Here is a 21654-nt window from a genome sequence, read left to right as displayed (position 1 = left end):
AAACAACATGCAACAATCTCCAGTAGCAACAACGATCTCCAAATCAGCATAGCATTTCCAAGGAACTAGGAAGCAAAGCTTTCACTAGCAAGGTCTGACCAGATTTTATAGGTAGAGGAAATGACCAGGTAAGGAACAGCTGTGAGATGAAGCTGCATGTTTGTAACCAGCATAGAAAAGGTAGTTAACCTCTTCACCACCAAAGGTAACGGAATCCATTTAGTATGAAACACAAACACACTGGCTTAATAGAAGATCTGCAATTCACAATACGTAGTGATTTTATAACCACAGATCTCCCAGGTGGATATGACCTGCTTGTGACAATTCTACAATATTTAAAAGAGACTCAAGACATAAATTTAAAGATATCTACAACAGGAGATCTAAAACTCACAAGCTATGTGAATGCAGACTGGACTGGTGGCTTAAGTCATCATAAATCGACAAGCGGCTATTTGTTCAACCTTGGAGAAAAGTCAATTTCTTTGTCTAGTAGAAAACAGGTGTCTGTTGCATTGTGAGCTACAGAAGCAGAGTATGTGTCTGTAGCCCACGCAATTCAAGAGGTTATTTATTTGGTTAAACCAAATGTGAGATCAATGCAAGAAAAGAGCACATTGATGTTAAACATCATGCGTGATTTGAGAGAACATGGCATAATTAAGTTTGCTTATTGTGAGTCTGACCAGTTGATAGCTGATGTTGACAATGCCACTTCCAAGAGCCAAATTTGAAGAATTCAGAATCACTATGGGACTAACCGGATATGTAGTTGTTGAGTGGGGGTGTTGGAATAATGCTTATTATTGTATATATTGCATCAACTACTATTTACTACTGAAAGATAAAATAAAGGATACAGCCCATTGTGATTGCATCTTGAGGGTGTTCGGAGCACAGAAGCGCCTTGTCAAAGTATGAAAATTGCAGAATGCAATGTGCCCTGCACTCACGCTATTATCCATGCTTTATCCAACCTTCTATGGGCAGAATCTTCATCCTTCTTCTGCGCAGGCGAGTCGCTGTGCATTAGGAGTGACTCGCCTGCACAGAAGAAGGATGAAGACTCTGCCCATAGAAAGGCGGATAAGGTTCATATAGCTGCGTGAGTGGACGTGCAGGCGCGGGATTACGGAACCACAGCTGCACATCACAGGGCAGTGTGACGTGCACTGGAAAGGGGTGGTCTGATCATGAAGACAGGAGGCAGAGATTTCTTCCAGGCACTACAAGCCACAGAGCCTAAGAAAAAAAATATGGTGATGAGAGCTGTACCATAGATTAACACTGGTCCAAGTGCTATGCGATGTTTTCTCGCATAGTACTCGTCCGTATTCAATGCTATTGTGACCCCGGTCCTATGCAGAAAATGTAACTTAATTGCACAGTTTATTACTCAGGTTGCAGCTTAGTAAAGAAAATCAATTTTATTAAAAAGCAGGAAAAAGCCAGTAAATTCAGATTTCAGTATTTTTATTTTTCGCCCCAATAGGAACATAGGTTCTGGATTTCAGATGAGCCTTTAGGGAGAATATACTGTAAGTGATGAGCCCCAACACCGCCACCTTGAGGTCATACATGGTAACTGCCAAAAAAAAAAAATAATCAGTTTCCGTATTGTGCAACATGAAGAATAATAAATTTAAAAATGGATTTCCATATGGGACCACCATATAGCTTCTCATTTTAACAGATACCTGACATTCTTTACCGTAGGAAACTGTATTTAGTCTAAATTTATGTTAACTGCTGCTGTAAAAAGAAAAACAAAGATTGTATATGAAAGACAGATGAGATAAATCTTCCAAATTTCCAGGATGAAACTCTCACTACTTATTTGTGTGCTCGTGTGATCTTATCCTGTGTTTTTAAGAACAGAAACGCTTCAATAAAAAGTTTTCTTTCTAATTCCTCAAATATTTTGGAGCATTTCTGCTCTGGAAAACTCAGCAAGAAAAAACTACATTGTAAACAAAACCTAAGGATATGTGCACATGAAGTGGGTCCGTATCAAAAAACATCTGATAAGTCGCTTAAAAATGCTTCATAGACTCTATCCATTCATTTCTATTTCAAACCATCTTGCTGCTTGTTCAGTCTTTTGGGCGTTTTTCGCAGCTTCGGGTTTTGAAAAACATCTAGTGGGAGAAAATAAAAAGTGCAAGTCACTTCTTTCAAGAATCTCCTGATAGGACATCTTAGTTTGGAGCGTTTCTTATCAAAAGGCTGAAAAAAAGCACTTTAGGGAAAAAAATTCTGCAAAGACACTTTAAAATAACTAAGAAATGCTTCCGAAAATAACTAAAGTTGTTTCTTCCATTAGAGAACTTGTCATTATTGACCGCCTCAAAAAGGCTCTGTGTATACATACACCAACAACGACTATTCTAATACCCATTACTGTAAAGATGTATAAAAGAAATTAAATATATTAACCCCTTAATGAACGGGCCCCATTGGTTAAAATTTGACCAGTGTCAATTTATGAAGTAATAAATCTCGAACAATTCAGTGGATCCCGCAGATTCTGAGAATATTTTTTCGTTACGTATTGTACTTCAAGATGTAGTAAAATGTATTTCAAATGACTTATGTTTATTTGTGGGGAAGAAAAAAAAAAAAAAAAAAAAAAAAAAATAATCAGAAATTTGGCAAAAATTTACAACATTTCACAATTTTCAAACTTTTAATTTTTATGCCCGTAAATCAGTGAGATATGTCAATAAATAGTTACTAAATCCTCACCACATTCCCACAGTCATTTCTACCTCCCATCCACGCTCTATCACAACCTTCCGTAACCACTCCAACCTTATACCCATTCACCCAGCCCCCGCTTCCCCAGTCCCACTAACAGGAGCTCTGTGGAACGCTCGCTCTGTCTGCAACAAGCTTTCCTACATCCATGATCTTTTTGTTACTACCAAACTTTCCTTCCTCGCCATCACCGAAACCTGGCTCACCCCTTCTGACACAGCCTCTCCTGCTGTACTCTCATATGGTGGCTTCCACCTTTCTCACACCCCCCGCCCCACCAGCAAACATGGCGGAGGAGTTGGTCTTCTCCTGTCAGATACCTGCTCCTTCACCCCAATCCCACTGCCACCCTCTGTTACCCTCCCTGCCTTTGAGGTGCACTCTGTGCGCATCTACTCCCCCTCCAACCTCCAACTGGCTGTCATCTACCAGCCCCCAGGGCCTGCCACCACCTTCTTTGACCACTTCACCACCTGGCTACTTCATTTCCTTTCCGCGGACATCCCTACTATCATCATGGGCGACTTCAACATCCCCACTGACACTTCCCTCTCAGCTGCCACTAAACTTCTATCTCTCACTTCCTCCTTCGGCCTCATTCAATGGTCTTCTACAGCCACCCACAAAGATGGCCACACACTGGACCTCATCTTCACCCGCCTCTGCTCCCTATCTAACCTCTCTAACTCACCTCTTCCTCTCTCTGACCACAACCTGCTCACATTCTCTTCCCTCTCCACTCCATGTCTACAATCCCCACCCCACAAACTTTCACACCCTTGCAGAAATCTTAAACACCTTGACCTACACTCATTCTCTGAATCCCTCCTCCCTCTCACAGATATAAGTTCCTTACACAATGCGGATGACGCAGCTGCTCTATATAACACCACAATAGCTGTAGCTTTGGAATCTGCTGCCCCACTTACACATACCAAAGCTCGCAAAATCAACAGACAGTCCTGGCACACCAGCCTGACCAAAGAACTGAGGCGAGCTTCCAGGGCTGCTGAGCGCAGATGGAAAAGATCCCACTCCAACGAGCACTTCATCGCATTCAAACAGTCTCTCACTACTTTCAAGACCACACTCGCCACAGCTAAACAAACCTACTTCTCATCGCTCATATCCACCCTGTCTCACAACCCTAAACAGTTATTCAACACCTTCAATTCTCTCCTCCGTCCCCCAGCACCTCCTCCCTCCCCACTCATCTCAGCTGAAGACTTTGCCTCATTTTTCAAGCAGAAGATTGATAACATCAGAGACAGTTTTGGTCAACAACCCCCAGAGCCCCTTCTCCTGACTTCCCAGCCCTCCACCTCCAAAACCAACTTCTCCACCATTACAGAAGATTGACTCCACTCTACTCTCAAGATCACATCTCACCACTTGTGCACTTGACCCGATCCCTTCCCACTCCATCCCAAACCTCACCACAGTCTTCATCCCAACCCTAACCCATCTCTTCAACCTATCACTAACAACTGGTGTTTTCCCCCTCAAGCTTTAAAACATGCCTCAATCACACCTATCCTCAAAAAGCCCTCTCTTGACCCATCCTCTGTATCTAGCTATCGCCCTATATCACTTCTCCCCTATGCCTCCAAGCTACTGGAACAACACGTCTACCTTGAACTGTCCTCCCATCTCTCTTCTTGCTCCCTCTTCGACCGCTTACAATCTGGCTTCCGGTCACACCACTCCACCAAAACTGCCCTTACTAAGGTCACCAATGACCTCTTAACCGCCAAGAGCAAGCGACACTACTCTGTCCTCCTCCTCCTGGACCTGTCGGCTGCCTTTGACACAGTGGACCATTCCCTACTATTACTTTTTTATTCCAATCAATTTTTATTGTAGGAAGTTACATTAGAAAAAGGAAAAAATTCAGGTATCAATGGCATTAATACACAAAGAACAACGCTGTAACACGTGGTAGTATATCTTTGGATTATGATTCACATTTCCCATCACACCACCAACAAACATGTCTGATACAAGTTACAACTTTTTTTTTTTTGGTTAATCAACACCTAATACGTATAAAGTCAACCTACCATTTACTCTTTAATCCTCAAAACGAGGGTTTCAAACAACCAGAACCAGAGAGTAAGAAAGGAAGATAAGAAAGGGGAAGGGAGAACCATGGATGGTTGCAAAGAGGCAACCGGGGGGGGGGGGGGGGAGCTAGGGAATTAGATGGCGTTCCGGGGTAGCCCGAGCAGTAACAACAACATAGATATAAACACCTTGAATATTGACATGTGGTACAGATGAACTCCCTGCGTAACACTCTCTTTGACCCTATTTGACCCATTTTATTAATCTCAGACAGTTTGCCCTGGAAACAGATGCCTGACAGGGGATGCATATACAGAGTTTAGCCACGTGTCCCAAGTCTGAAGTATTTTGTTTTTGGCGCGGATGGAGTGAGCCAGACAGAACTCGTATTGGCAATGGAGATTAATTCGGTTATATAGTTCAGCTAATGTAGGTGTCTTTGGGGATTTCCAATAGCTACTTATGCAATATCTGGCAGCAACTAGAATGTGAACCAATAATCCCCTGGATTCCCAAGAGAACTCCTCTATACCCATGTTTAGCACTGCCAGACCCGGATTCGGATTAATAGTATTGCCTGTCAGCTCACCCATCAGGCCAAACACCTCCAGCCAGAACGAGAAAACCTTGGGACAAGCCCACCAGCAGTGACCAAGAGTACCCCTTTGGAGGCAGCCCTTCCAACAATGTGGCGAATAATTTGGGAGGAACTGTGCTAAGTTGGCTGGGGACCGATACCATCGCAGGTGTACTTTTTTCAGCTGCTCCAGATGATTTATGCACTTGGAATATTTTTGGATATTTGCTGAAGCCGAGTGCCAGTTTGAAGGAGAGGTAGAAACATTCAACTCCACGTCCCATTTATTCATATAAGGAGATTTTTGCTCTTCGGGGGGGGGGGGGTATTGAGCCATTTGTATGTTGAGGAGATACCTTTGGATTTAATTATCTTTTTAAATACCAAAGCCTTTGTTGTAGGTAACAGAGGATTCGACTTTAGAGGAAATTTAGAGGCCAGAAAATGACTAATTTGGATGTGTTGATAGAAACAACCCTTTAAAGAGGGGTGTTTCCGTACTATTTCATTAAAGGGGTTAACACCCAAATCAGAGAATAGATCCGCCAGCACTGTAATGCCCGATCCCTCCCACCTGGCTAGATTCAAAAAGGGGATTTGAGATTCCAACGACTTGAGGGAAATCTCTGAAAGAGGAATCTGAATCTTATGAATCAAGTCATTTCGCCAGACCTCCAGGGAAGCTGACATGGTGGGAACACACGGGGAGAACCGTGAACGGCTCAAATATTCTGCTTCCATCATTCTTCTGACCGAGCCCTGGCGGGACAGGAAATTTTCAATCTGAGCCCATCTATGTGAATTACCTGGACACCACCATTCCTTTAGTGATTCAATTAGTAAGGCTTTATAATATGCTGATATGTTTGGGGTGCCCAGTCCCCCTGAGTCATATGGGGGATATAACACTTTACCTGCGACCCTGGCCCTTTTATTACCCCAGACAAATTTGTTAGTCAACAATTGAAGTTTCATCAGGGTTTTGTGAGAAATTTTGATGGGTAAGCATCTGAGTATATACAATATTTTGGGTAAGAAAACCATTTTAAAGGACTGTATCCTGGCCATCCAGGACAACGATATTTTTTTCATACCTTCCCAATTCCTTTTCTAAATTTTGGATCAGAGGTTCCAAATTTTCTTTAATTAACATCTGCGATGGTGTCAGCTTAATACCTAAATAAGGTATCCCCCTATCGCACCATTTGAATTGAAAGGCCCCCTCCAGCACACTCCTGGCTTCCACCGGTACATTAAACGGCAATATCAAAGACTTTGCCGCGTTAAGCTTATAATACGACACTTTAGAAAAGTTCGATAATGTGTTCACCACTGCTGGAATCGAAACTACAGGGTTAGAACAGAAAATTATCACATCATCTGCGTATAAACCAAGTTTATGTTCAAATTCCCCAACTCTTATACCAGAAATGGCTATGTTTTTTCGTATAGCTTCCGCCAGAGGTTCTACCACTAAAGCAAAAATAGCGGGAGACAATGGACACCCCCGGCGAGTGCCATTACTTATTTGAAATTTAGATGACAGAAACCCCGATGCCAACACTGACGCATTTGGGTAAGAGTAGAGAGCTAGAATGGATGACTTAATTTTTCCCAAGAACCCGAATTGTGTTAGAACTCTCTCCAGGTATCCCCAGTGCACCCTGTCAAAGGCTTTTTCAGCATCAAGAGACAGGAATGCACTGGGTTCACCCGATATCTCCACCAGCCCAATCAAGTCAAGCATCCGTCTGGTGCCATCCTTAGATTGCCTGCCTGTCACAAAACCAACTTGGTCTGGGGCCACTAAGGCCGGGATCACTTTATGAAGTCTATCCGCCACTAGTTTGGCATAAATTTTAACATCACAATTTAGTAGTGAAATGGGCCTAAAATTACCCGGGGTGTCTGCAGGTTTCCCTGGCTTGGGTAGCGTGATAATATAATCGCTTCCAAGTTGTCTGGGGAAATTGACCCTTTATTTTGCCAAAAATTGAAGGTTTTTAACATAAAGGGGGACAGAGTGGATGTAAATTGTTTGTAATATTCGTATGGCAGCCCATCGGGGCCCGGGGCAGAGTTAGACTTAGTCATTTTGATGACTCCTAGGATTTCATGTGTAGTAAAGGGAAGATTAAGTTCCTCTAATTGCTCATCTGAGACCCGGGGAAGATCCAGGGTATCTAGAAAGCCCTGTATATCCACTTGAGTCGGCTGTGACGTGTTGGAATCATTTTTTAGATTATACAGGGCCTCATAATATTTCGCAAATGCTTCTGCTATTTCAATGGGATGTCTAGTGATTGTTCCATTTGGGTCCCTCAGGAATTCTATTTTAGATTGAATCTCACGTTTTTTCGTCCTTCTTGCCAATAAGGACCCCGCTCTATCCCCCATAGCGTAGAATGTCGATCTATTTTTTTTTAGATTATGTTCGTATTTTTGCAGGAGTAGGGATCTTAGTTGGAATCTATGGGTTACAATTTCTTTAGTCAAGTTAGGGGTTGCTTTGGCTTTATTCAGGGATTCAAGGTGATGAATACGGGTTAATATATATTTAATATCTGCGTCTTTTTGCCGTTTTTGGATGGAGGCTAGTTTTATGAGCTGCCCCCTGACTACTGCTTTATGAGCAGACCACAGGGTCTCGTCAGAAATTTCCCCATTATTATTAAGTTTGAAATATTCTGTTAACACTGACTCTACTTCATCATGTACCTTCTGCCTACCAAGCAAGCTAGTATTCAATCTCCACCTGGGGGAATTTTGAACATTAAAGCCACCCTGAACAGACAAAGAGATCGGCGCATGATCTGTCCAAGTGATTAAACCAATATCAGCTGCAACACAATTACTTATAGATTTGCTGTCGACCAAAAAGAAATCAATTCTACTGTATGAGCGATGCCTGGAAGAGAAGAATGTATAGTCTCTTTCTGATGCATGTAAATATCTCCAGATGTCATGAAAATGGAATTCATTGATGAGATGCTTAAGTTCCTTAGCATGTGAGATGTTGATGTTGGAGCAATCCATGGAGCGTATAACAGGTATATTAAAATCTCCACAGATGATTTCCGCCCCTGTGGCAGTATCCTTGAATGCTTGGAAAAATTTCCTAGCAAAGGTCAATTGCGATGAATTTGGGGAGTAGACCGTTGCCAAGGTATAAGGGACACTGTTAATATAACAAGACAAAATAATATATCTTCCATCCGCTCCATAACTGACATTTATCAATTTAAAGGCCACTGAGTTCTTTATTAAAATGGCCACTCCTCTTTTTTTTAAGTCATTAGCAAAAAAGGCGTGTTGAAACCTGGGATGAAGTAGCCGTTTATTATCTGTGGAAAGAAGGTGGGTCTCCTGAATGCACGCTATATCACAGTTAGATGCCATCACCTCTCTCCACATCATTGACCTTTTTGCTGGGGAGTTGAGTCCGCTCACATTAATAGACAATATCTTAATTCTCATATTGGAGCCGCAGGGGGGGGTTTGAATTCCTAGGAACGCCATCAGGGATGAGAAGGGTTAGACCAACAAGGAATTGAAAGAAATTTCCGAAAAAAATTAAAGAACATTTTTGAGAAGAAGAACAAAAACAAAAAAGTTCCATCAACACCAGTTTGCCCCGAGTAGGGTGACCGGAGTATAACCGCTCGCCATAGGCGAGAACATCAGGGGGGCTACGTGACATCCTGTGTCACAGGAGCAAGGACAGCAGGAAGGAGTCCCAGCTAAGTTGCTGACCATTCAGGGTTAATCCTGTCTGGAGATCTTCTTTGATTCTCCCGCCCGCCAGGGTTTGGTGGGTGGGCTATTCCCCAGTCATCCAGCAATTTGCCCAGCTGAGAAGGAGTATGACATATGTAAGTGCCTCCATCTTTGAAAATTATCATCCTCACCGGAATACCCCACTTGTACTTGATGTCTTGATCTCTAAGGAGTTTAGAAAGGTGGGCGAATTCTCTTCTTTTATTAAGAGTTGTAGCAGAAAGATCTGGGAAGATTTTTAGTCCCATGAAAGTGTCTGGCAGGGCTGGACTTTCCCTCAGTGTGTACAGCACAGCTTCTTTTGTTTTATAGAAATGAAGTCTAGCCAGGACATCTTTAGGCAGAGCTGGATCTATGCCTTTGGATTTAGGGACTCTATGAATTCTGTCCACTATCAGGTCTCTGGTGTCCCATCCAGGAAGTATAAGCTGCAGAAACTTGTGGAAGTATTCATGGAGGTCTTTATCTGCTACAGATGAGGGAATCCCTCTGATTTTTAGGTTATTTCTTCGGGATCTGTCCTCTATATCACTGATTTTAAGTTTTAATGCCTCCACCTCCTTTTCCAAAGCTGTGTTAGCATCTATCAGATTGTTATGTGATGTTGCAAATTCAGCCATTTTAGTTTCTACGTGCTCTGTGCGATCACCCAGAGACCTGATTTCTTCCTTCAGCTCTCTGACTATTTCTCTGAGATCACCCTGTTGGGAAGCCCTCAGCGTTTTCAGCAGAGATTGCATTGTTTCCTCTGTCAGAGGAATACCTGCATTGCCTCTCAAGCAGCCTGTATCTCGTTGTGAGGAGTGGGAAGAAGCTGAGTGGGAAGCCAGCGCCATCTTGCTTGGTGAGGAGACTTCCCTATCCCGGGGGTAAAAGTCTGTCAGCTTGGCTGGAGTGCCAGTTTTTTTAGGTCTCAACTTAGGCATCCCTGAGGGCTGGGGTTACTCACACCTGCTGTAGCTGGTAATCCTGTTATCTGTGAGCTGGTTTATCCTGCTGAAGCACAGAGCTCTCCTTTCAAGCAGCCCTCGCCATCAGCGTGCAGGCCACGCCCCCTTCCCTACTATTACTGACCCTCTCATGCCTTGGCATCACAGACTTGGCCTTGTCCTGGATCTCATCATACCTAACAGACCGGACATTCAGCGTCTCCCACACCACCTCCTCACCTCACCCCTTATCTGTCGGCGTCCCACAAGGTTCAGTCCTAGGACCCCTGCTCTTCTCCATTTACACCTTTGGCCTGGGACCGCTTATAGAATCTCATGGCTTCCAGTATCATCTCTATGCTGATGACACACAGATCTACATCTCTGGACCAGATATCACCTCCCTGCTAACCAGAATCCCTCAATGTCTGTCCACTATTTCATCCTTCTTCTCTACCAGATTTCTGAAACTTAACATGGACAAAACAATTCATCATCTTTCCCCCCCCCCCATCTCACGTGACCCCCCCCCAACGAACCTATCCATTACAGTAAGTGGCTGCCCACTCTCCCCAGTCCCACAAGCTCGCTGCCTCGGGGTAATCCTTGATGCTGATCTCTCCTTCAAACCACATATCCAAGCCCTTTCCACTTCCTGCCGACTTCAACTCAAAAATATTTCACGAATCCGTTCATTCCTCAACCAAGAATCTGCAAAAACCCTAGTCCATGCCCTCATTATATCTCGCCTTGACTACTGCAACCTCCTGCTCAGTGGCCTCCCCTCGAACACTCTCGCACCCCTCCAATCTATTCTAAACTCCGCTGCCTGACTAATACACCTGTCCCCCCGCTATTCCCCAGCTTCTCCCCTCTGTCAATCCCTTCACTGGCTCCCCATTGCCCAGAGACTCCAGTACAAAACCCTAACCATGACATACAAAGCCATCCACAACCTGTCTCCTCCATACATCTGTGACCTTGTCTCCCGGTACTTTCCTGCACGCAACCTCCGATCCTCACAAGATCTCCTTCTCTACTCCCCTCTTATCTCCTCTTCCCACAATCGCATACAAGATTTCTCTCGCGCATCACCCCTACTCTGGAACTCTCTACCACAACATATCAGACTCTCACCTACCATCGAAACCTTCAAAAAGAGCCTGAAGACCCACCTCTTCAGGCAAGCCTATAACCTGCAGTAACCACCGATCGACCAAACCGCTGCATGACCAGCTCTACCCTCGCCTACTGTATTTTCACCCATCCCTTGTAGATTGTGAGCCTTCGCGGGCAGGGTCCTCTCTCCTCCTGTACCAGTTATGACTTGTATTGTTCAACATTATTGTACTTGCTTTTATGTATACCCCTCCCTACATGTAAAGCGCCATGGAATAAATGGCGCTATAACAATAAATAATAATAATAATAATAATAATAATAATTTCCCTCATGTCTACTTTACATCAGCACAATTTTGGAAACATAATTATAAGGGTTAAAAGTTGACCAGCGATTTCTCATTTTTCCAGCAAAATTTTCAAAACCATTTTTTTGGAGACCACATCACATTTGAAGGGACTTTGAGGGGCCTAAATGATAGAAAATACCCAAAAGTGACAGCATTGTAAACACTTCACCCCTGAAGGTGTGCAAAACCACATTCAAGATTTAACCTTTCAGGTGCTTCACAGGAACTGAAGCAATGTGGAAGGAAAAAACAAACATTTAACTTTTTTCACAAAAATTTAACTTAGCACTCAATTTTTTTTAATAAGGCTATCAGTAGAAAATGAACCCCAATATTTGTTACGTAATTTATCCCGAGTACGCCAATACCCAATATGTGGGGGGAAAACCACTCTTTTGGTGCAAGGCAGGTCTCAAAAAGGAAGGAGCACTGTTTGACTTTTTGAACTCAAAATTGTCTGAAATTGAGAGTGGATGCCATGTCACATTACGATAGTCTCTGATGTGCCTAAATAATAGAAACCCCCCACAAGTTACATTTGGTGAAAAACTACTGTTTGGGCGCACAGTAGGGCTTGGAAGGGAAGGAATTTAACTGCATAGGACGCCGAACACAGTGTTAGGAAACTGCAAATTATGAGTAGCCTTGACGCGGCTTGCAGGCTCTATCTATTTTGGCCAAAATATTAACCAATACCTCATTGTATGCATTAATTTTTTGCACTTATATTTTTTGCAGGATGCAGCCGGGCCTCTTTCTGTTGGCTTGGTCTATTGGGGCGTCTGTCACTGTGTGTTGCATATTATAGTGCTGGAGCAGCCCGCCTGAGAATACTATGGGCGTCATTAATAGGATGCAAGCCAGACACTTTGCATCACACCTACGTGTGACTGGCGTCCTATGCAAGCCTTATCTATTTGCATTTTTTCTACTAGGCAGCCAACCCCACCATGGTTTGTTGTTAGGTGTGGGGTGGTTGTTTTTATCAGTAGCCTGCACCTGTGCTGCTCCTTGCCTTTATTAGTGGAGGCCTGCTGCATCCTGCTATATGTGTATTCATCATCAGACAGGGTTTTGGGAAGGCCATATCTTGTGGTATGAGCTTTTTTTTATTTTTTCCTACATTTTCAGTGTTACCATTTTTATTCACATTCTTCTTTTTGATCACGTTTTATTCAACTTTTTCCAGCAGTATGATGATAAAGCATAGTTTGCTACTTTTTTGTGGTGTTCATTGAAGGAGTTAAACACAGAGAATAAATTGATGTTACATGAAAAAAGCGAAGTGGTGCTGGTTCCTGGAGAAGAAGGCAAAAACTGTCACTAATAGAAAGTTGCAAGAACACTACATGTGAACATAGGCTTTTCGTTACAAGTCTTCAGTCTGACTTTTCAGGTTTGCCTAATTTATTAAGAGACATGCACCTCTAAATAAATCAAGCCCCTCTGACATCAGCACACCCGCATAAGAAGACTGACGTTAATAACATTAATCTTGATGAATCGGACCAGTAGTGTATTGAAACTGTGAAATTAGGACTTCTGGTAGGCTCCAATTTACCACTAGAGGGAGCCAGAGACAGCTATTTATCCGGAGATGGAAATGCTGTACAATAATTAACTTCATGTCTGGAGTCTCAGAAGAAAACATAGACCGTATCATGTGTGGCTATTTACTGTACATATTGGCTACCACTTTTGGCCCATTGTAACTAAAAATTTAAGCAAATTTGAAAATAGTTTTGATTGAAAATAACCATGTTGTGTATTCACATATTATATGTGACTGATGCAGCTTCTGCATAATGGTTATGGTCTAGAAATAAACCCCATCATCCCTGACTCATCATTTGTGGGGACACTTATTTTATATTGCAGTAATTGTTGCCGTTTTTTAGCCAAACTCTTTAAGCAATTCATAAATTTTGAACAAAATCAAAAAATTGTCTTTAATTTTACCTTTAACAGACTCTTTAGTACATGAAGTTGCGTGTACTGCAAAAAAAATTGCACAAAATGTTTGTGTACAAAAAAAATCCGTCTAGGGTGGAGGACTGGAGTACAATTTGGGACAAAGTTAGCAACTTTTAGAAAGTAGCAATTGATGAATCAGGTGAAAACCTCTGGAATTCATGAAGTTCACCCACAATAGTAAGTGTTATGATTGGGTCACAGAGGAGGAAAGCAAGACCAAGCTAAGCCACAGAAAACCAGAGAGGTTGGTAAATAAGCGGATTGCAGACCCCTGATCCTATCCACACAACTAGCAGTAGCCGTGGAGCGTACCTACAATGATTCTAGACGCCTCGACACAGCCGGAGAACTAAATAAACCTAAAGCAAGAAAGGGGAAATCTAAACTGCCCCAGAGCAGACCCCAAAGGAACAGATAGCTTCCAAACATATATTGTCGGTGAGATGAAAACACAAACGCAGGCAGGAAACGATGGGGCTCACACTAACTAGACAGGCAGGAAAGGAAAGACTGTCTGCAATCACGCAAAAAACCTTGCAAAAAATGCCCAACACGTCTGGTAGAAAAAATACTGAAGTCACTAGACTTCGCCCACTATATCAGCACTCTGATATATTCTGAAAGCAGAGCAAAGAGGCCAATCTAATAAGGGACAAAAACAAACTGGCACAAACAGTAACATAAGGATGAAAATTCAGCACAGCCCCAGCCGGGGCTGGCTGACCACACAAAACTGAAATAGACAAAACCAAATCAAATGTGAACAATAGCAAAAGAACACTGAGCTTGAGCATGTAGGGACTGAGCTGGAAACTAAGACCTCAGGAGGCTGGAAAAAAATCATCAGCAGGGATAGAGGGAGTCGGCTGTCTTATATCCAGTCAGAAACTCCAGATGTTCAATCGTCCTCCTCATTATCAGGTGGCAAGCCTCTGTTAATTAGATCAGTTCCATTACCTCCTGTAACCACCAGAGGGAGCCCGGAAAGAGAATTCACGACCCCTCTGTCAATATAACCAGCTCCACTACTCTCACTAGTAACCAGAGGTAGGCCAGAAAGTGAATTCACAACAAGTAAATAAAAAAAAAAAGAGGCAAACACACATAAAATAGACTTTACAGGGAATCTGTAATTAGGATTAAATCTCCACGCCGTCAACATGGGCACTTAGATCATAGGAAGCTGAATACAATGATACCTTTACATTTGCGATCCGATGTCTTATTCCAGATAAATCCACCTTTTCTTAAGTAAATGAGCTGTTAAGATCTATGGGCCGGACACAGATCTCCCTGAGAAACTGCCTTCAGGGCTTATTTTTAATAAAAGGGGGAATTACCAGTGTGAGACATGTAATGACTGACAGCCAGCACTCCTGATCTCACTGCAGAGCTGTGAGTGATTATATCTGACATGTCTGCAGGTTCCTTTCAGCTTTCATCTCACAGGCAGACAGTGCTGTAATACAGCAGAGCTGTGAGAGCTGCAGCAAATGTGTGTGTAAGGAGACAAAGTTCAGTTCTACTGTTCCGTGTTAGTTACATATCTCACACTGGTAACGTCCCTTTAATTTAAAATACGCTTTGGAGGCAGATCCTTGGGGAAGATTAGTGTCTGGCCCATAGATATAAACAGCTCATTTACATATAATATAAAAGACCAGATTTCTCTGGAATCAGACGTAGGATTACAGATATCAAGATTTCATTTTATTCAGCTTCCTATGATCAGCATGCCCATATAAACGGCTAAGGAGGGTTGATCCTAATGAGATTCCCTTTAAGGTTTTATATTCAGTCCCATTGCCACAAGTGTATCAAATTCACAAATTAAAAGAATAAGATGTAAATTAAAAAAAAAAAAAACAAAAAAAAAAAAACAGGCTTAAAGCATATAAAAAATAGACAATGAAAAGGTGTAAATGCAACAAAGAATAGGACCACATGAGTATACTGACATCATATATTACTCCATATTCTCATCAGCCTACTTGTAATTACTGTATAAAGACATCTGCAGTCATTGCAGATACGACCACACACTGCTCAAGGAGATAGTAAAAAGGCCATTACTGACTAAAATCAGAGGGATACAGGTTAGATAGAGTATTGGCAGAACAGGTGAGAAAGGAAGAGCAAGATTCACGGGGAACACCCACTGAGCTCAGGACTTGCAGACATGTTAAAGAAGCCGTTCTTAAAAATAAAAAAGCCATGTACAAATCAGCGGCAATATGAAGCAACTTTACAACGTACACAGATACTGTACAAATATAAAATAATTTTTCCTTCTCATTTCCACAAATATGAAACAACCCAATGCAGTAGTGCATTAATAGTTATGTTTTGCATTATTAGTCTGTGGAATACTAGGCAAATTTTCTCAAAAATTTTCCACCCAAAACATTTATGTTTTATTCACCAAATAGGCAGATTTAGATTGGAAGGTTTAGGACTACATAGGTCCTTTCATCAGAGATGCTGTTATTTCACAAAATGCCTGTGTATGCTAAATCAGAAATAACACTAGTAAATAGGTTTTTCACTTCCCAGTCCAATGCTTCAATGTCCGCATTCATCGTTGCTTTGGCACGGCTATAAGGTCTGCTTAAAAAGCTTTATCATTTGAAGGTGATGCCAATGGGATATGTAGTGATTGAGTTGTAAGCGAGGCAAAAACATATCTGGAGAAGTTCCATCGACCAAAAACATAAAACTAAATTAATATAAATATTTTGGGTGTTTATGTTACCGTACTGAATGGACGTGACATAAAAGCTGATTTCCTCCGTCATTGGTATAGTTCCAGTATTCCAGGACGAGTAACCGGCCCACAGGCTCCGTCTTTGTCTCCCGTGCAGCAGTGACCTTATTTTACTCAGCAATCAGCATTGCTGGCTCGTCTCCGGAAAAATGCAAAGCATTGAAGTTAATAACCTTTCAGCCATTCTAGGAATTTCCTAGACATATTTCTAAGCTTGGTTCATCCGAGTTATAAACTCTCATCAATAACAATGTTCACCTAATGTAGCTGCCATTTCCATGGGAGAAAGGCTGTTCCAGCTGTCACACCCAGTTAGTGTTGTTCAGGACAAACAAAAAAGGGAAATGTCTCCCTGGTAGAATAACAATACTTCCCAGCTATTTGTAATGTATTTGTGTTACATTTTTGGCTGCATTAGTTTTGCTTACTACTGACACATTTTCATTTAAATGCTAATATGTGCACATATAAAGGGGAGAATCTGCATGCCTAAAACTTCATTGTATTAAACAAAAACATCCAACTTCTACAGATTTCCCCTTCCTCGGTTATAAGAGCCTCCGTGTATACTCAAGAAGTTTGTTAGTTTGATCTTATTTCATACTGTTATCTGTGAAACTCACCACAGGGGTCTGTAATCTAGGTGGAAACATTATCCTCATATAAAGTGTAAATCCTCAGAGACATTAGGAAATTATTTAAATGCAGTTCTAACAATATAAAGACTGTTATGAGCTCATCTAGCGAGGAGGATGCTCTGAGCCAGGGGTCTCACATGGCCTGTGGACAGCATGCGGACCTGAGACTGCTTCATGCAGCCCTCAGGCACTGTAGACCCCTTGGCATCCCTGCCCGGTTCAGGGGATTCCCAACATTTTATTTCAGCTGAATGTGCGTCCTTAGAAATTGAATTGATGCATCTGCTGTGGGGAGGTGGGGAAGCGGCAGCGGCGGAGCTGCGGGTCACAGGAGGCAGGAGCCGGCAGCTGTGGCAAACCGCTGTGCCCATTACTAAAGAGAATTGAATATTAATGACTCTCCATGCCAATGGAGAGTCATTAATGGAGTGGAGAGCAGTGAATATTCATTTCTCTTAAATAGGCAACACAGTAAGCACAGCTGTCGGCTTTGATCACGTGTGCCCACTATTAACCCCTTAACGACCGCCGATACGACTTTTAACGTCGGTAGTTAAGGGTACTTAAACCACAGCGCCGTGAATTCACTGCACTGTGGAAAAAGTGTATAGCGCCCCCAGAGTCGAAATTTCTTTGGGGTCTCGGCTGTCGGGGGTAGCCGAGACACCAGAGAACATGATTAGGGTCGGTTTTTACTGACCCCGGTTTTACGATCGCCGTTATTTACTTATAGCAGCGACCGTAAATAAAATTCCAAGGTGCCATTTAATTTCTCTCTCCTCTGATGTGATCGCATAGACAGTAATGCGCTTATTTGATGCACTCATCCGCATGCACATGACTGCGCATATTTGACAGATTTTTGCCGCTTCCAAAAAGCCAAAATGTTGCGATCGCTGGACCCCGCCACACACCGAACAACTGCGTACACCATGTTAAAGATAGGGAAACATGACGCATACGGATTGCTGCGGATGCTACGCAAACAGATGCTAATGTAAAAGCAGCCTTACTAAGTGCATCATCAGAGAAACATCCACTGATGAGCTGTTCAAGTTACTTGACTGCTGAAGCCAATCATATACCCCCAACACTGTATAATTGCCCTAGCATTAGCCCCAAAACCGTATAATGGCCACTGCATTAGCTCCCACACTGTATAATTGGTCCCACATTACCTCCCAAACTGTATAAAGGCCACTGCTTTACCCCTTAAACTATTTAATGCCACTCACACTTTATAAGGACCCTCACAGTATTCCCTGTAATGCATGAGGTCGCCCACTGTTTATGATGCTTTCACAAGTTTTAATCAAAATAAAAAAAACCTCACATACTCACCTAATCCAGGTCCTCCAAGGTCTACCAATGCATTGTCATAGCACTGACGCACGCTCAGGACGTCAGCGTCCTGGCAAGGCATGATGACGTCACCGCAAAGGACTCCGACATCCTGCATGTGCATCGGTAGTTCAATAGGTTGCAGGTTTAAAGCGATCTGTGGTCTACAGAACCGAGAGTGGCAGTGCAGGGAGATTGTGTCTCCTTGTTGTACCACGGCGCCTAACTGCATGGGCAATGTGTGCGCATCGATACAGTTAATGATTGAGTAGCTCCGGGTAGGCCCCTCTGAGCTCGGGGCCCGGGACAACTGCACCCTTTGCATCCGTGGTAGCTATGTTACTGTACAGGCCCTTTGAATTTATTGCTGGGTCATTCCATGGTAACTTACGTTACATTCACAAGCCAAAAATTGAGTTAATAATGGCTACAGGCTGTTCTTTGAAGGCAGGCACAAAAATGAGTGAATGTTGTGAGGTAGCGCTGTCATCTAGTAGGGGATACTCGCTTGCAGCCACAAAAAAAAAAATCACATCCGGCACAGGATTTTCATCAAATCAAAACAGTCCATGCGGTTTATTCACGCCTCATAAACCACAGCAGCAACAGAAATTTCACTTAACAGCATTACCAGCATAGCGTCCATTACAGAGTTTCCCTCTGTCAGCAATATCCAGCATACACAGGCTCTTCAGCCTCATAATTATCTCACCCACGTCAGGGTTCTCTCATGGCTGTTCCTCCATGCATTCATTCCCTCCAGGGAACTTTCAGGCTCTGGCAGCCATTACACCCAGGGTGTTAGCCAGGAGACACTCCTGCACACGGGACCTTCCACTCTAGACCAACCAGGTCCTTGCATTCACCACATGTGACCTACCCTGGCCACATTATATGGTCTATAGCCACGCCCACCGGGTCCCGTGACTATGACCTCATCACAGGTCCTTCACACACTCACATAGCCTTTTACTACAGGCGTTTTCAGACACACCCCTGGGTGGGTTTGTAGGTAACCAGAACCCGCCCATCTCTCTAGTTACCTGAAGACTTCTCCCTTACACTTTGAAACAACACCTCAGCAATGATATTGCTGATCACACATACACAAATCTCCATCTCAAAGCCACCCACTTTGAGATACATAACCATCCTTCAGGATTCTGCCACTCATCCGTTCTCTTGGGACATCCACACAGCGCCCCCTAGCGGACACAGTGGTTACTACACCACAATGTATATTGTACATTAAACTATTCTCAATAGATTTCAACACAGTTTGATTATTCAAGAATACAAATTAAATACAAAATACAGTGTTATTACTTGGCAACTTACGTTACAACACAATGTAGTAACTTACGTTACAAAGCTGATGGTAACTTACGTTACATTGCCATTACTTCATATGAGAAGTAAACTTATTGTAACATAAGTTACCATAGAATGACCCTGCTGTATGTGACTATTGTTGAAGCACATCTCCAAATCACTACCATAATTATGTACAAAAAAAGAATGAAGAAAACTATAATGTAGAAAAAAGAGCTCATCGTTGTAACTGGAAGATAAAAAGATTATACAAAATTCATAGTCCCATTTATGCATTAGGAGCTAGTAGATACATCATTCTTAACATTGCATTTCCAGAATTTCATAGTCACTATATTACATATCCAAAATAAGCAAATATTATAAAACACTTCTTATTCTTCAGTAGTTCAGTAGTAATAGGTTCCAGATCCTGATCCATGCCTTGACTGAAGGGTGGAGAGAATTAATGGTACATTTTGGTTAAATCCAAGATTACGGTAATATTATTATACAAAAAACAACACACATTGGAGACATTTCCAGGTGAGGCTATGACCTACAAGAATCCATGGCAAAGGCAGAGTGAAGAGATCTTCTTGCCTGGAGGGTCTCCATGACTCACTTGGTAACCAGTTTTCCCATGGGTTGTTCCTTTTTTCTATGCCACACACCCATGGCAAGAATCTCCACACTTCTGTCAGTGCATTCCAGGGTTGTAATGAAATCCATGGAGAAGCACTAATAATAAAAGAGCAACAAAGGTGCAGTAATAATGATGAGATATAGTGCACTGATGGAAATGTGTTATTCTTATGTAGCCATAGCAAGGGGACAATGCGGTGAACAAATCTGTTCTTGCTTACACTGTTTTACGGCCAAATTGGTTCAGAGACGAAAACAGTTACATTCAACCAATTTTGCCAGACTGAAAACAATTATGATTAGAGATGAGCGACTTTGCCTTTTTTCGGGTCGAGTCGGGTTTCATGAAACCCGACTTTCTCAAAAGTTGGGTCGAACGAAATCGGCCGATAATCATGAAAAGTCGAAGGCCGACTGAAACACGAAACCCAATGTAAGTCAATGGGGAAGCAAAGTCGGCAGGGAGTGGAGGACAGGAAACACACCTACAGTGCCCATTTGAAAGGCAAAAACATCAATTTTTATTACTGAAGCTTGTCAACCTCAATTTACTTCATAATAATAGTTACGCACTGAAAACTGGGGGTTATTTGACTAAAGTTGTGGGGGGGTAGGGCTGGCTCCAGGTTTTCATGTGCCCTGGGCCAAAAAGCGCCCCTTTAACACATACCACAACTCATGATGCTCCGATACGGTAGAGAAATAGCGGTATAGTACAATGAAAAATACTTCACTTTTTACATCACATGACTGATATCGATTTTAAATTCTCCAATAGCTCCAAAAACGGACAGTATATAACTCCATACAGTATTATGGGCACCGGATAGTGCGCTATACAGAGTAATGCGCTATACAGAGTATTGAGGACCATATATTTCTCCATTCAGAATCATTGGTCACATATAATATTTGAAACAGTATATGATGACACATAATACTACAGTATATGTTGGTCCCCATGGATGAAGCTCCACTGTCTTATGGGCCCAAATAATGCTCCATATATAATGGGCCCCATTTCTAATGCTCCAGTGTATAATGGGCCCTGTAAATGCTGCTCCAGTGTCTGATGTCCACCTTTGGAATGCTCCAGTGTATGGTGGGCCCCATATATCATTCTCCAGAGTATAGTGCTCCCCAAAAATTGCTGTCCCAACATTGAAAACAATTAAATAAGTCTCCTCGCTAGGGAATCCCTGTACTAGTCTGGACTCCTCGTCGTCCCCATCTTCCATCTCACTGCACTGCAAGTGCTGTGATCCGGAGCAAGCAGGGGGGGCCCACTCTTTGGCGACGGCACTGGCACAGGGCCCCTCATAGTACTGCGGTGTGTCTGACAACGGGTGGGCCCTCCCCACCGGCAGAGACACTTTTACGTACTATGAGGGGCCCTGTGCCAG

General features: G+C 42.7%; 1 protein-coding gene across 1 annotated transcript in view; it reads right to left on the bottom strand.

Annotated features, from left to right (window-relative positions):
* PLEKHO2 (pleckstrin homology domain containing O2) overlaps positions 1-19142 on the bottom strand; it is a 98596-nt gene extending 79454 nt beyond the window's left edge. Inside the window, exon 1 of the mRNA XM_073568836.1 lies at positions 19008-19142. Coding sequence (XP_073424937.1) covers positions 19008-19049 — 42 coding nt within the window. The 5' untranslated portion in view covers positions 19050-19142. The remainder of the gene's footprint in view (positions 1-19007) is intronic.
* Positions 19143-21654: the final 2512 nt, after the last annotated feature.

This window comes from Dendrobates tinctorius, unplaced genomic scaffold (assembly GCF_039654945.1).
Source record: "Dendrobates tinctorius isolate UK_male_01 unplaced genomic scaffold, ASM3965494v1 ptg000022l, whole genome shotgun sequence".
Classification (NCBI taxonomy): Eukaryota; Metazoa; Chordata; class Amphibia; order Anura; family Dendrobatidae; genus Dendrobates; species Dendrobates tinctorius.
This window is presented reverse-complemented; position numbering and strand designations above follow the sequence as displayed.